At 45.1% G+C, this 16325-nt stretch overlaps 1 protein-coding gene across 2 annotated transcripts in view; it reads left to right on the top strand.

Moving 5' to 3' along the window:
- HUNK (hormonally up-regulated Neu-associated kinase) overlaps window positions 1–16325 on the top strand; it is a 102635-nt gene that overhangs the window by 51471 nt on the left and 34839 nt on the right. For both annotated transcript variants that reach the window (XM_014786919.2, XM_087418151.1), the window contains exons 3-4: window positions 1362–1417; window positions 6510–6645. In XM_014786919.2, the coding sequence (XP_014642405.2) occupies window positions 1362–1417; window positions 6510–6645 (192 nt within the window). The remainder of the gene's footprint in view (window positions 1–1361; window positions 1418–6509; window positions 6646–16325) is intronic.

The following is a 16325-nucleotide window of genomic DNA, read 5'->3' as shown; positions in this document are numbered from 1 at the left end:
CATAGTCCTCGCAACTCTCCCTTTTGTCTCACGACTTCAACTTGGTGTTATCAGTTGCCATTTTTGTTTATCGTGATTATGCAATTCTATTCCTTACAGTTGAGATAAGAGGAGAAAAAGATTTCTTTTGCCCATGTCTCTATTCAAAAGTAGGAAAATAGAAGCTGGGCCTAGATGGTTTTGATGACCAAATATACCCTTTTGCCCACACTTTTTCTTCTGAAATCCAAAATGATCTCTCTGGTAATGTAGATTCATTGGTATTTACTGAGTACCTGGAATGTGCAAAGGTCCTGGGGTACAGTGGTAAGCAAGGCAGACATGTTTCCTGCCTTTGAGGAGCTAACTGTTGACTAAAACAGACACCACAGGGCACCTCACACTCAGCATGAGCCCAAGTGTTTTTCTCCCTCCCACCTCCTCAGTTACCTCAGTGTCAGTGATCAGTCACCCATTATCTGATTAGCAATCTTCATTCCATCTGCCAACTTAATTCCCTTTGGTCATGTAACGTTAACATATACTCAGGCATCATATCAAGGCTTAGGACATTGACATTGTTGGGGTCTATTTTTCTGCCCACCGTAATTTCTGCTTGCTAAATAGATTAATTTATTATCACCTGCCAATTTGTGGATGACACTTGGGCTCCAAGCATGGAGGTTGTAGGACTGATCAATTATACCAGCTTTCAATTTTTTTTTAATCTGCTTCCCCGAATCTGTTCCCTCCTCTGGCTAGTGTTGCTCACTATCTCACAAACATATGGCCACATTTGTATTTCTCCCACTGTTTGGGCAGCTCCTGTCTTGAATGATGTATTCCCCTCTCTTCCAACCCCAGTTCTTTTTTTTTTTTTTTTTTTTGCTGAGGAAGACTGGCCCTGAGCTAACATCTGTGCCCATCTTCCTCTACTTTATATGGGACGCCGCCACAGCGTGGCTCTACAAGCAGTGCGTTGGTGCGCGCCTGGGATCCGAGCTGGCGAACCTCGGGCCGCCGCAGTGGAGCGCACGCACTGAACCGCTTTCGACACCGGGCTGGCCCCCCCAAACCCCAGTTCTATTAACTCCCGGGTTTCAGCTTTGCTCCCACTTCTTCCAGAAACTTCTCATGATTTGGAAACTTTGTGCCCTCATCACTCTCCATCTTCTCTGAAATCCTTCATCTTCTTTAGTCTGGGGCAATTAATTTCATCATGTTTTATCAATATTTACTTATTGATTGTTTGAGTTTTGGCAGAAAGCCTTATGGGTTGGTTCAAAGTGGCTCTAAAACGGTTTGGTTCCCTTCAGAAGCAAAATGTTGTTCCGCTATTTCAAATGCCTATCTGAAATGTTGTGTGGTTTTGTTTATTTCAGAGACTTGAAGATAGAAAATTTGCTACTAGATGAAGACAATAATATCAAGCTGATTGGTATGACTTTTTTTTTTTTTTTTAAAGCAAGATTATCCTTTAAGTGTTGTGTTGTCAATTCTCAGTTATTTAGTTCTGGATTATTGGCTTTGAAAATTATCCGTGGTCTATTTCTAATCCCCAGGCAATACTTCTAGATCACCTCCGTTTACCTCCAATATTTAACAATGGTTTTGAAACTGAAAATTAATTTTAGTAATAATTTAAACATAATTAGGAAGGTAAAAATACTGTAAAGTGAGCATAAAATGAATTTCACAGCCCCAGATAAGTATTTGCTGGTTACATGTTCTTTAGATGATTCAAACTTCGGCCTCTCTAAAAATTCAGATGGAGCTGAACTTTTATAGGGATTATTTTTATCTGGATTAACCAAAAACATCTTAAAAGTAGTGGAAAATAATTTAGTTCAGAAATGCTGCCCTTAGCATAGCCATGTAGGAAGAAAGCATCTTACCTTCTCTTTTTAATATAATCTTTATTCAAGCCCGGTAGAGCAATGATGGTTGTGCAGAGAGAAATCCCCACAGAGGGATGATTTAGAAGTTTCTACCAATCAGAGGGAAGTTCCAGGATAGAATGAGTCATAATTGGTTCATAATTCAGGGTCTACAAGTGAATTCACTCCGTGGCTCATTCTTTAGAAGAATTCAATTTTTGTCTGTCGATGTGGTGTCGATGTGGTTGCTCTTGGCAAAATCTCAGGGCATCATTTTTACACCCAGATGTTAGCACCATCTTTTACTCCTGTCTTTTCTTTCTTTTCCCACCTCAAGTGCAAGTAATTTCTTCCACCTCAATGGCTTGAAAAAGACTTTATATTAGGAGAAAAGAGAAGGATCAATAGAATTTTGTGAATTTAACTTTCCTATCTAAGAAGGAAATTTTGTTTGGCAAATACTGAAAACCATCTCAAGACTCACTAAAACATATCATTCAAATGACCAATTAGATTCTTTGTAATCACAGTCGGCTCCCAACCCAGTAACAGGCAAGGGGCTGAGGGCCTCGAGACCCCTTGGCTGGGTGAGTCAGCACCATTGACAGGTGGTGATGGATACGCCCATTATGAGAAGAGTAACAATTAAGACGAAACCCATTTTTTTCTCTGAAAGATTTTAAAGAGTGTATTCTTAGAAGATTCTTGGACAATTCAAAGAATTTTCTTTTTATCAAATTGTTTCACTTTTGCATCTTAGTTGTCCTGAGAGCCAATTACAGCAGCGTTAAACAAGGGGGATGTTGACATGCCTGCAGGGTGTCTTTCCGGTCCTTGTTCCTGGGATCTGTGGCCTCAAACACAGAAGCGTCCTGGTGGGGCGAGGAATGGAGGAAAGGAGGTTGTTTTTTAGATTCCCTGGCAGGCCGACCTGTCACTTGTCTTTGGAAAACGTGGAGGTGACAGGGACAGAGTTGCCCTAACAGCTGCAGAGATAGTCAGAGGACAGGCTGTGTGAAGGCCGGATGTACGTGACAGTAAAAGTTAGAAGAGTTCACTTCCACCGTGCATCTCTAGACTGAGGCTGGTAATTCTAGCACAGTGCAGTCCACTGGTGGTAGTTCCCATATGCCAGTTCAGCATCACCCATACTACTTCTTCCCTTCTCTTCTCTCTCCTCAAGTGATAGCCCTAGACAACCATTCATAAAACTAGAAATGGACTGTGGAATAGACAATGTTGAAAACCCCAGGCCTTTTTATTGGTGGGAAGTTTGCTCAGAACATTCTGGAAGAACCAATCTCTGTGAACAGGGCATGCGTTTATAAGTAGCTCACCAGATTGGCCGCATAATAAACCCTCTTAGAGAAGACCTGTACAAATCAGATGAAGAAATGATACACCTGAATTAGAGCCCACGGTTCCCCTTGAGGTGAGGGGAGTGGCTCTTTGGATGCCAGGAACCATTTTATTCAAATGCCTCAGAATCATCGCCTCTCGGCGTGGCAACCTCTGGATTGGGACCCGAGCAGCCTTTCAGCTCCTTGGGTCAAAATGGGGCCATGTCAGAAACCAGAATTCCCAAAACTGCAGGAAAGGAGGCGCCGATCTTTGGATTTCCCTTTGTTAGAACTTTTCATGTGGCTCCCAGTTCTCTCATGACCAGCTCAAACCAAAGAGCCCTCACTCACATCTTCATCATCAAAAGAGACCTTGTACCATCCCACAGGGCAACTGGGAACTGGATTTTGTTGAGCAGAATCTGCATTTCCTCGTTTTTTCATACAGGGTAGGCTGGAGGAGGGAAGGGAAGATGCTGGAAGGAAGGTAGGCCCCGTGTCTTGTGGGTTTTCTTGCCCCTGGGTTAGGCAATTTGGATCCGATGTCTCTACCACCGTCTTTTTGCAACTTGAAAGCCCTTTGAACCTTTTCTTTAAAGGAATTACCTAGTTGTTTTTCAAAGATTGATTATAGCCATTACCATTTCCTCTTAATCATTTCTCTTTCTTAGAAATAATTTGATTTAAATAAACTTACTTAAGCCATGTTTCAAATTAACTAGAATTAACCGGAAGTAAGATTTGATTTAATCAGGATTTTTTTTTTTCCTTCAAAAAAATAAAAACCAGTCTGATGCTTTTAGTTTAGTATAATCTTAAAATGTAAGAGTCGCAACGTAGAACAGTGTGGCACTTCAGTTTTCCAAAGCAGCATTCACTTGGGCCTTCCTTCTTTGAGATTCATTTTGCAGCTCGCAGAAAATTGAGTGATAATTGGCTTATGTGTCTACCAAATCGAATTGAGGCAGACCTGGGTGACATGACTGGGAGGCGAACTTTTCTCTAGTTTCACAATCCTAATTATGGGCTTATGTGTGAAATTTTAATAATTACATATTCGGATGTGACACATACTGGTTGTTTCTTTACAGTATATTTTAAATTAAACCCTTTCGGCTAGGTCAACATAAGTCACTTAAAAGGCTGATTTTATCTCCTCCATTCCTCAGATCCTCTGCTGATTTATCTTCTTGAAACTGTGCTTAACACAAGGCAAGACACTGTGTTCTCAAGCTTGCCTGGGAGCAAAGGGGGTGATCTGGTCTCTTATCTCCCCTCGCCCTGCCCTCTTCGATTAAGCACTTCGTTATAGACGGCATCCAGGAGCTGAGGAAGTGCACTGAATGAGGCCGTCCTTGGCTGTTAACAGAACCCCACAGCGATTAGGAACGGAGTCTTTTGTTTTAATCTCAGAAATCTAGAGAGAAGTTTTCTGGGACTCCTAGGAGGTTGGGCCCCTAACATGACTGTTTATGAAACTTTCCTTAAAATGTTGCCCCAAATAATATAACCTTAATTCCATGGGGCTCTTTCCATTTCACCATGTGGATGCTCTTCATGCATTTGTTGTTTCGTTAAAATTCCTTTAGGTTGATTTTCAAATGGAAAGCATGTAAACGGCCATCCAATTTAAAGCTCAATGTGGTTTTTCATCTTATAAAAATATTCACCCCCCATCCACCTTCTCCCACGTCAGTGATTCTCCAGGGTGGGGCCTGAGAACAGGGGCCCTCAGATCCTTCTGAACAGAGATCGCCTCCTAAGATAGGAATCTCAGAGCCTCGTGGCTCTTGAAGGGCCTTCTTCTGAGAAAGGAAAAGGGGCCAGATGAAGGCGGGGATGGAATGAGGGAGCAGAGGAAGAGAGGAGGAGGTAGGTTATGAGAGAAAAAAAAGAATCTTAAAACGAAACAAATTCAGAGTTGAATGTGTGAACGTGCAGCGTGCCCAGTTGGTTTGCCAGTCCCTCGTGTACATTCTGATCCTTCATCTCTAAGCCTAAGCTGAAGGGTTGGGTGATCCTCAGAGCCTTTAAGACTTTTTAGAGCTCTGCTTGGATGGGGTTCAATTTAGAAAAGCTCTTTCATTTACAGCTTAACCCAACGACTGTTTGGAGGATTTTTAGTGGTGTGTCTTGACTCATGGAGCAACTTCATGGCCTTGCAGCTCTTTCCATTCTGTGTTTCTACTTTCCTGAGCCTTCCTCCAGCTTTCACAATAGTCATGCACTTTGCAGGTGGAGACATGTTAGAAAAAAACACAGTGATGAAATTAGATGTAAATCCTGCCAGTTGAGAAAGCGCGAGAGTTTTGTTCAAGACGCGGAGCCAGTCTCTGACTACAGCCCCTTTCTGATGGAGCCCTCTGGGCTGAGTCTTCTGTTTGGGGACTAGAACCATAATATTTACATTGAAGTTCAAAGGAGGAGCCCTGATCTTAATTCTGAGATCAACAAAGATTGAGGAAAGATATCAGATGAGAATATTACCCTAACAGCTCTCTGATTACCTGTCAGTTGCAGTATCTTGACGATCAAAAGTAAACACAGCACAAAAAGCATGATGGACCCAGCATACCTTTAGGTACCTGGCCTCTTCTTTCCTATTCCTAGTTGCCTTAATCATCAAAGAACAAAGCTTTGCTATGAGGTCACCTAGCCTAGTTCTCATTGCTATCCTTCTGGCGTTATTTTTCCAGCCAACATTCAGCGTTGTCTAAATCACTGGGTGTATTTCTTCCCCCTCTTCAAATCACCATATGTTGCCACATGCATTGGGAGCATTTTTAAGAGACTTGCATGAAATGAAAACATTCAGCTGAAAAAGTCAACTCTAAATGGTGAGATCGCATGTCACCTGGGGTGACGCTGACACCAGCCAGAGAAAATCAATCTTCCTTCGGCTTTTCCCCACTGGGCCACTTGGAAGCCAGAACGCTGACTCCACGGCCCTCCGCATGTTCTCTCTTCCTGCCTTAGTCCTAGAAAGCAAAGCCTCTCTTTTTCCTGGATGACTCATTTCCAAGATTGGATGAAAATATGTTTTGGTTCAACATACTTTTAGCTCTAGCTGGATTTTACAGTGAGGCCTGATATAAATGTTTCCAGTTAAGCAAAGGAACCACTGCCTGACATTCTTTTGTCTTGAGACCCATATCCAGGGGTTATGGTTCGCAGCTGCTGGTGTTCCTTTTGGACGTTAAATGATGTGTTAGCCTGAGAGAATGTTTCCTTTCCTGCTGCCTTTTTTTTTTTCTTCTTCTTCATTTCTGCAATTTTCTAATTCGGAGCCGGTTTTGTCCTCCCCTCTTTGCAGACTTTGGTTTGAGCAACTGCGCGGGGATCCTGGGCCACTCCGACCCGTTCAGCACGCAGTGTGGCAGCCCTGCCTACGCGGCACCCGAGCTTCTTGCCAGGAAGAAATATGGCCCCAAAATCGATGTCTGGTCCATGTGAGTTATTGAGCTTACGAAAGTGAATGCTCCCTCCTGCTGTCTCTGCTGTCTCTTTCTTATGAAATAATGTTTGAGTATTTGATGAGAATGTATTATGTTATAGGCTCTAGGATGTACATTCAGTGATTCTTCTAGTCTTTTCTCCACAAACTGCCAGACAAGCCTTTATCAAAATTCATTTAGGGGCTGGGACACAAGAAAACAAAGTCCTGTACTCACAGGACCCGTGTCTGGCTTCATGGATCAGTCATGTCCTTCCCCTGCTTAAAATCCTCCTGCAGCTTTCCATCAGCATCAGAATAAAACTCAGCCTGGGAGCTCAGCCACGCTCCTTGTGAGACTTGCTTCCGCCCACCGCTCCTGCCTCTTCACCTCCTACCCCACCCTCTGCTCAGGATTCTTCAGATACGTTAGCCTCCACTTCGTCTTTCCCACCCCTGGGCTCTGCACCCGCTATTTCCTTTGCCTGGAACGCCATTTCCCAGCTCTTCCGACGGCCTGTCCATTCCCACATTCCAGTGTTAACCCAGTGTCTCCACCGCAGAGGCCGTCTCTGAGTTCCCTGCCAGAAGGCTTCCGCATGAATCTGTCTCCTCACCCTTTTAATTTCCTCTCTAGCGCTTGTCACAGCCTGTCATTTTCTCGTTTGTTCATCCGTTTATTGTCTCCCCAGTCGGAAAGGATGCCGCCTGAGGGTAAGGGCCTTAGTGGTCTGCTTCACGAGCGTCGAGCATAGCGTGGACCATGAGGGGCAAACTCAATCAGTAGTTGAAAGAATGAGTCATGGATGGCTGCAGGGGCCCTGGTCACTGAACCCAGGTCCCTCCTGGTCCCCCTGGTGAGTCAGGCCCTCATTATCTTACATGAATGGTACAGGGAGCCGTGCAGAGTCCTGGATCCGGGGTAGGGACCAAATTCCTTGCCATGGGGAAATGGGCTCTAGATGCACAGAGAGCGGGCTCCTGATGAAGATATAGAAGCTAGAGGTGAGAGGGGCTGATTGGAACCGAGTGTGTGTTGATGCAAAACATCTCTGGAATTCCCCTACTTCTCTCCATCTTCGCTACACTTCCCTCGTCCAGGTTGGAGAAAAGGTAACGTTTGCCGGATGCTTGGTGTATGGCAGACTCTATGTCATTTAATTGTCATGGTAACCCAGTGAAACCATTACTCTCTGTTATCCTCAATTTATGGAAGAAGAAATCAATCATAAGAGAAATTAATAAAATTTCCCAAGGTCACGGAGCTACTAAGTGGTGGAGCTGGATTTGAACCAGGCCGACTCCCAGGGTCTCAGGATCAAGTACTGATTCTTGAACATGACGTATGTGCCCTTGCTTGGTCCTTTGGAAGCTGTTTTCCCTCTCCCCCCATCCATTCTCTAGCTAAATCCACGTTGCTTCTTGCCCCCTGAACGCAGCCTGCCTCCCCCTGGATTCCTGCCCTTGCGTGCACAATTCCTTCCACTGGGAATTCTTTTTCCTGGTCCTGGACCCTTTTTCTTTCCTTCTTGTTTTGCTGGATGCCACTTCCTCCGGGCAGCCCTCCTGTCTCCTGCAGGCTGGCTTTGAGGCCTCTGGTGTCTCCCTTAGTCCCTGCTCTCTGCTCCCCTGGCTCTCCCCTGCGGTCATTGCTCACTGGCCAGAAACCCCTGGACTGCAGGCCGAGGGGAAGGGACCACCTGGCTTGTTTCGGGGATTCCTCAGCACCTGGCATGGAGCCTGGGCTAGAGAGGAAGGAGGGAAGGGAGGAAGGCAAGAGAGGGAGGGCGGAAGGAAGGATGGAAGAAAAAGAAGGAAGGAGGGAGGAAGTGAGGACAGACATTTCATCCCGGTGAACAGAAACTAGAGGGTCAGGGGCTTCAGTTGGCAGAGGAATGTGACCCACTGCAAGGGTCTAGAAATGAGGGGAATTCAGGAAGTTCTGGTTGGAGATTGAGAGGGACCAGAGACCAGAATGAGATTCTGAGGGCAACAGAATTCCCTGAACTTTCCAGAAAGGGCCAGCTCTCCCTGGAACCCAGGCTTGGCTGGTCAGCCGGGGAGTGAGACAAGTTAGTCAGGACTCAGCTTCCATTCCTGAGGGGAAGGCTGAGTGCTCAGAGTTAGTTATCACCTCTGATCCTCAGGACAGCCTGTGAGGTGCATCTCTCACCCCGCTTTACACAGACAGGAGAGAGGCCCAGTGGTTAGTCTGGCCTGGAGGCACACACAGCCTGTGAGCGGTGGAGCTGCGCTCTGCACTCAAGGCTTTTCACACTGAAGCCTGAGCTCCTGGTTACATTTCCTATGTCTCAAGAGGAGGCGCGGTCGAGGCTGCAGGCGGAGAGTGTGTGGTGTGCTAATGGCTCCCTGGGGTGGGCTGGGGGCCACCTGGAGTGGGTGGGGATGGGAGCAGGAAGCAGCAGCAGAGGATGCCTTCTCTTCAAGGTACTCTGTGTGGGTTGGCAGGCATTGCTAATCACAGACTTTTTTTTTTTTTTAATTTTTTTTTATTGATGTCATAATAGTTTATAACATTGTGAGATTCCAGTTGTACATTATTATTTGTCAGTCGCCATATAAATGCGCCCCTTCACCCCTTGTGCCCACCTCCCAACCCCCTTCCCTCTGGTAACCACCAAACTGTTCTCTCTGTCCATGTGTTGGTTTATATTCCACATATGAGTGAAGTCCTACAGTGTTTGTCTTTCTCTTTCTGGCTTATTTCACTTAACATAATGCCCTCCAGGTCCATCCATGTTGTTGAAAATGGGACGATTTTGTCTTCTTTATGGCTGAGTAGTATTCCATTGTATATATATACCACATCTTCTTGATCCAATCCTCAGTTGATGGACACTTGAGTTGCTTCCACTTCTTGGCTATAGTGAATAATGCTGCAATGAACATAGGGGTGCATAAGCCTTTTTGGATTCACAGACTCTTTATACTGTGCCCAGAAGGGCCTCAGAATCCCTCTCAACACAGCCATCCAGGAAGCCGCTACCAATGGATCGGAGTGGATACATGAGATGAAATCCGTCCTTGGTCCCTTCCAAGGCTGAAGAATTCTCATAAGTGTCTGACGCATAATCTGCCCTCAATAAATATTTATTAATGGATGAATATGAATGTTTGAGTCTCTAATTGCCTTCTTTCCTTAACCGTTAGGGAACCCATTTATGCTAAACGGAAAGCCATAAAAGGGACAATTTGTGTCCAAAAAAAAAAAAAAGAAGGCTGTGGAGAATGAGGAGCCTGAAAGACCAGAAGATTCCCTGGTGTCATGTAACTGTGGTGACAGGGAAGTGGGTAGGAGACGTAGGGACCAAAGGGAAGGAGAAGTCGATAGGTTGGAGAGAGGTGACAGTGTGCTCCTGAGGTCCTGCTCTCGAGGGGACTGGAGATATGGTGTTGTCACCAGTTGTCATGGTGATGAGACTCAGCCTGTGACAGAGGGACCTTTCCAGTCATGACTGGCGAAGCAGGCATCTCCTCAAAGTCTAGGACTGCTGGCAGAAGGAAGGAGCCTTGTGGGATGTCAGAGCTGTGGGAGAGCTTCTGGGCCTTATAAGCGGCATGGGGAAGCTCTCGTCCCCACGTGCTGACTGTAAGACAGAACAGATCATTTATCCTGTCTGGGAAATACAAAGGGGAAGGAAAAGCACAGGCTGCAAATGGCAGCACATCTGAGGGTCAGTTTTAAGCTCAGACTTTATTCCGGCCCCTTCTGCCAAGTCCCTTGACCTGGGGAAGGAATCCATGTTTAGTGACCACAGATGCTCCATTGCTCAGTTTCGGGGCCCCGTGATTAAAACGAAGGGACCTGGTCCATTGCCACTGCTGTGTCCCTATCCATTAACCGGAAGTCATGGTGGCATAGAAGGAGGGGAGGTGGACGGGATGCTGCAGGAGGGATGGAGATGACCCAAGACCAGGATGCCCGGACACTTGCTTCCCTCCTCCACCCTGGCCGCTGGTGTGGTTGGGCTGTCTGGGGCAGCTGGACATTTCTTTGCTAACCTCCACTTTGTTGCATTTTTTTTTCAAGAAGTGATGTGCAGCTGAAGGTCTTCTGAAAAGCTCTACTCAGGCCTCATTCTTAGTCCTAGTGCCATAAAGTAATGTATGCGAAAGGCTTTGATATGTGGTAATGCACCACATAGACACTGGTCTTTCCATTGATTGTGACGCAGCTCGGGAGGCCCATGTGGGACCTCTGGGTAGACCTGACTGCAGCCCCGGGAGTCCCTGTTCTGTGTCCCGTGGTGGGGAGTTGAGGTGGAGAGTCTCACCTTTGCTCAGCCACGAGGACCGTGTTTTATTCTTTTTTATAAATGAGGTTTCCCTGGAGCAACTCTGTGTTAGCTGACTCTCTGGAACATTCCCTAGGGGATGAGGCTGCATGACCCATGCCTAATTCACGGGATGACATCAATTAGGCCCTTTTTGAAAGCTGTTGATAAAGCTTAAAAAGCAAAAGGAAGCTATGTGAGCAGCATATGGCTTACCAGAGATTGTTCATTCGGCAAATATTTGTTGAGCCAGGCGCTGTGCCGAGTTCTGTGTGCACAATGGTGAGTAAAGCAGCCTTAGTGGGTCCCTGCTCCTGTAATGATCATTATTAACCCCCACATCCCTCTGACTGAGTGACGAGCAGTGTTGCAGGGGCTTTGCATGTGTTAGCTCATCTCCTCTGCCTAACCACCCTTCACGGGAATGCTGTTATCCCAGTTTACAGATGAGGAAACTGAGGCACAAACAGCCTTAGGCAGTTGCTCAAATATCACAGCGAGTGTGTGACAGATCCAGGGTTTGATGTGGGTGGTTTGACTGTAGGGTCTCCCTTTAATTGTCACCCTCTAGGCTTCTGCTGTTGCCCTTCCTCTTGGGGGTTTACACTTCTAGTGGGGCAGACAGACAATTTCTTAAAAAGCTATAAACTGGGGCCGGCCCGGTGGCCTAGCAGTTAAGTTCGCATGCTCCACTTTGGTGGCCTGGGGTTCGCAGGTTTGGATCCTGAGCGCAGACCTATGCACTGCTCATCAAGCCATGCTGTGGTGGCATCCTGTATAAAGTAGAGGAAGATGGGCACGGATGTTAGCCCAGGGCCAGTCTTCCTCAGCAAAAAGAGGAGGATTGGCATCAGATGTTAGCTTAGGGCTAATCTTCCTCACACACACACACAAAAGCTGTAAACTGTGAGTGGTAGCTGCTGTGGAGGAAGTGGGCGGGATGCAGGGAACCAGGAAGGGGGTGGCCGCCTGAGGAGAAAACCTCAAAGCCAAATCCTAAGAGCGAGAAAGAATCAGCTAAGGGAAGAAGAGGGGGTCAGGGAGGAAGGCTCGAGGCAGAGGGAACAGGATGTGTGAAGGCCGTGGGGTGTGGAGGTGTGGGTTTGGATTTTGTCCTAAGGGGATTGAGAGGCCATTGGAAAATTGTAAACAGGTGGGTAACAAAATGTTATGGAGTAACTTGTGTCCCCCTCCCAAAGATATGTTGGAGTCCTAGCCCCCAGTACCTCAGAATGACCTTATTTGGAAATAGGGTCATTGCAGATGTAATCAAGTTAAAAGGAGGTCATAAAATTGAATATGACCAGTGTCTTTATAAAAGGGGGAGCCTTGGACACAGAGAGACGTAGGGAGAACACCATTGTGAAGATGAAGGCAGAGATCAGAGTGATGCTTCTACAAGCCAAGGAACACCAAAGATTGCTGCTCTCTCAGAAGCTCAGAGAGAGGCATGGAACAGATTCTCCCTCACCGCCTCAGAAAGAACCAACCCGCTGACCCCTTCATCTTGGACTTTGAGCCTCCAGAACTGTGAGAAAATAAATTTCTGATGTTTAAGCTCTGAAATCTCAAGAAAGGTCAAAAGTAAACTGATGAGTAAAAACTCACCACTCCAGATCTCAAGAGCCACTCTCCATCCCAGTAAGCATGAAATAATTCCTTTATTGAATCAAGTTCGCTAATAGACAAGTGAAATAGACAATTGAATTCTTGGTCATCCCTTACCCAACAGAGAGTAAACTTCCATCAGCCACCCAACAGAGATCTCCAAATGGTCAGATCATAAAACCAAATTCTGCGCCATTGCTGTCACCTATAGGTAATAAATTATTGCCTGCATGAAAACCAAAAACAAAAGAAAACCATAAAATATGTAGAATTTCATTCCCATGATTGTGGGAGAGTCCTCTGGAGTAAGACAGGGCAAGCCCTAAGTGCATAAAGCATTTTTCAAGATGCCTGTGTGTCACATTTGCGAATGTCTCATTGGGTAAGGCAGGTCACACAGTCAAGTCAAGAGGAGAGAGAGATTCCACTCCTTGATGGGTGAGTGGCAAGGAATCTGTGGCCTTTTATTTTTTGCAGTCTAACACACTTATCTACTGCTATGGACTCAGTTATGTTCCCCCGCCAATTCATATGTTGAAGCCCTAACCCCCAGTGTGATGGTATTTGAAGGTGGGGTTATTTGAAGGTGGGTTCTTTGCAAGGTCATGAGGATGGAGCCTCCATGATGGGGTTAGTCTCCTTCTAAGAAGAGACCACAGAGAGCTTACTCACTCTCTGACATAAGAGGACAAAGCAAGAAGGTGGCTGTCTGCAAGCCAGCAAGAGAGCTGTCACCAGAGCCTCACCATGCTGGCACCCTGCTCTCAGACCCCCGTCTCCAGAACTGTGAGAAAATAAATGTCTGTTGGTTAAGCCACCCCCTCTGTGGTATTTTGTTACGGCAGCCCGAGCTGACTGAGACACCTCCTTACCTACAAGTGTTACCTGTAAACAAATAGACCACATCAGGAGGCACAGTGCACAGAGCAAATAAGGGTGCACAGGTGGGTCAATTCAAGAAGGTATCAGAGGAGAGTTTAATCTGCTCCTGAGGGATGAGGTGGAGTTTCCCAAGTAGAGAAGAGGAGGAGAAACTTTCCAGGCAGAGGGAACAGCATATGCAAAGGCCGGAAGATGTGAAAGATCTGATTTACTGTGGCTCTTAATCTTGGAGAAAATGAAAAACTTGAGAGCCTTCTTTAAGAGATAAATTTTTCCCTACTTTGAGTTGTTGTGTCTATGATGCTGGTTAGGATTCTGTTTGGTGCCCACGACTTTGCTGGCAGAATTGGAAATGGAAAACCCAAAGAGAATTTAATTTAAAAGGCTGTTTAAAAAGAGAGTGAAAATGGAACCAATTTTCTCCCTGGGTCAGACACTGTTATCACAAAACATCCCTTTTGATTGTTCTGAAACAACGACAGAATGAAGAGTTCACTTCCAAAATCAAAAACAAATTCCCCTCTCAAGAGGTTTTAGAGCTTGATGGAGAGATGGAGCCTTTTTTCGAGACTTCTGGGACTGACTTATGACAAAAACCAGTTTGTCATTCAAAGAAACATTGGGAAAGAAAACTCTTCCCCACAAATGGGGCCTCCAGGATCCTCCTCTAGGGAATCAGGAATTAACGATGTAAATGGAAAATGGTGCACGCCATCTTGAGAGTTCACCATTATTTTCAATGGTCATTATTTTCATACATAGACTGTATATGAATATCTTTAAAATCGTTCACTTCTTTCTTTTGATCCAGATAGATGAAATATCTATATATCTCCAATGAACTTTGAGATTTCAGATGCAAAAACAAAAATGTTCATTCTGCTACAGTGAACCTTTTTTTATGGCTAACTGACTTTTCCTCAGAGTGGGATATATACTAATTAAAAAAAATTTAACGCAGATGTACTTTTTAAAGGAAAAGAATCAAAATTAACTTTATTTTCAGGATATTACAATGCTCTTTTGAGAACTTTGGTGAATCTCTAAGGGTAAGGAAAGCTGAAGTTGATAGTTGTACCCCCGAGGGATTGAGGTTGCAACAGTTTTTCAGCCAACACTGCTCTTTGCTCTCAGGGGGGCACCTGGGATGGGTGAAGCATTTGTGTGAGGACCTGGTGCCTCGTAGAGAGTTGTGCAGAACACACCCAGATCACCATCCCAGTCTCACTGAATCTGTTTTCACTTAGTGGGAAAATCTCTGTCCCCAATGCTGTCCGGTTGGGTAGATAAGTTGGCCAAGGGGAGCCATCTTGTTTCCAGCCCCACTTTCCCCACATAGACCTAGGCATTCAGGAGGGAGAGTGGGAGAATTTGTTCCGGCCCTCAGACTCTGTTTTGTAAAAGTACTAGCAGACACCAGCAGCTACTGCCAGCGGTCAAATATGGAAGGAGAGCATTTTCTCTCCATTCAGACCCTCTCAAAATGGAGGATGGCAGGAGAAGGAGGTGGAAGGAGGAGACCTATGTCTCCTCTTGGGTAGTTGAGAGCTTTTGACTCTTAAGAAAGAAGCTTCCTTTAGCTTCTGATATTTTTTGATTATAAAATCTATGACTTTTTTTGTATCTAGCATGTGCATTTAAAATAGAAGAAGGGAAGGAAGAAAGGAAAAAGAAAAAAAATATTTAAATCCACAGAAGATAATTTCTTGCAGAACACAGACTATTTAATGGACCAGTCGTGAAGTTCGAGATTTTCCAAATGGATGGATCTGTTCCCACTCTACTTTCAAGACCTTAAATTGGAAGTTGTATTGAAAGTTGATACTGAGAGATGGAAGGATATTGCTTTTAGGCGGAGAGTTATTTTTAATTTTTCTGAGGCAGTTTCTTTCTGGAAGAATCACACAGAAGCAAGGTGTGTCAGCTGCAGGATCTGTCAGCTGCACTCCGGTATAAACTGGGCAGTTTCCCAGGATCCTGCTCACCGGGCCTTGGGAACGAGTAATCAGACCCTCCACCTGCCAGCAAAGCTCTGTCAATGGCTTTGTCCCTTGTGTCTTGTTAGTTACTGGCCGACTTCTCCAGGGAGGTGTAACTCTCTGTCTTTCCTCTCTTGGATGGCAAATGATACCCTGGCTTTTCCTTCAGGGAATATTTTTGTTATCAGACTAAATATCAAGACCACCATTTGGCTCCTGACGTAATCCCAAAGATTCCACATTTATATTTCATGGGGCTCCGTCTCCTCCTCTTCGAGCTGCCCTTCATTGTCACCTTTTCATTCTCTTTTGACACCAGCGTATTCCACACTGGTCAGTGTCTTTGGGTTTTCTTCCATCCAACAATATCTCCCCCTTATTTCTTTCTGCTTGGAAAAACCCAAATCATGTTTACTTGTTGCCCTCCTTCATCCCAGTCTCTCACGCTCTTTCTTTAAAACTATCCATGATTCTTGGGGGCCCCATGTCTGCCGTGAAGAAGCTAGAAAGCCTCTGGGCCATATTTCAAAAGACACATCAGGAAATTCTGAACATGTTTTGAAACTCCTCCTAATTCTATGGGATTACAGAGGTTTATAAACTGCATTCCACATTTTTCCCTTGGCATTCTCAGACTTCTGAAATGTCAGAGGGACTAGATTTCTATTTATCCCGATATTAAACATGTATGAAAACTGAGGGGGGAGAATTAAGATGCTCAATCTGGTTTCCCTTATAAAATCTCCTAGGACTGCAGGACTATTAACATAGGTTTCCATTACTAGTTGGCAGTAGGATGCAAATATAATTGTAGCTTTTTATCTGTTTTTTAAAGTTTTGTGATGCAACAATAGGTCACATTTATCAGGCACTGAATTTCTGCCAGGCACAGCATTCAGCCCTTTCTGTGCCTTCGTTCATTTGACCTTCAT

Source organism: Ceratotherium simum, chromosome 27 (genome assembly GCF_057802395.1).
Source record: "Ceratotherium simum simum isolate JZ-2026a chromosome 27, ASM5780239v1, whole genome shotgun sequence".
Lineage (NCBI taxonomy): Eukaryota > Metazoa > Chordata > Mammalia > Perissodactyla > Rhinocerotidae > Ceratotherium > Ceratotherium simum.
Note: the sequence above shows the minus strand (reverse complement) of the source record. Positions and strands in the feature narration are given on the sequence as shown.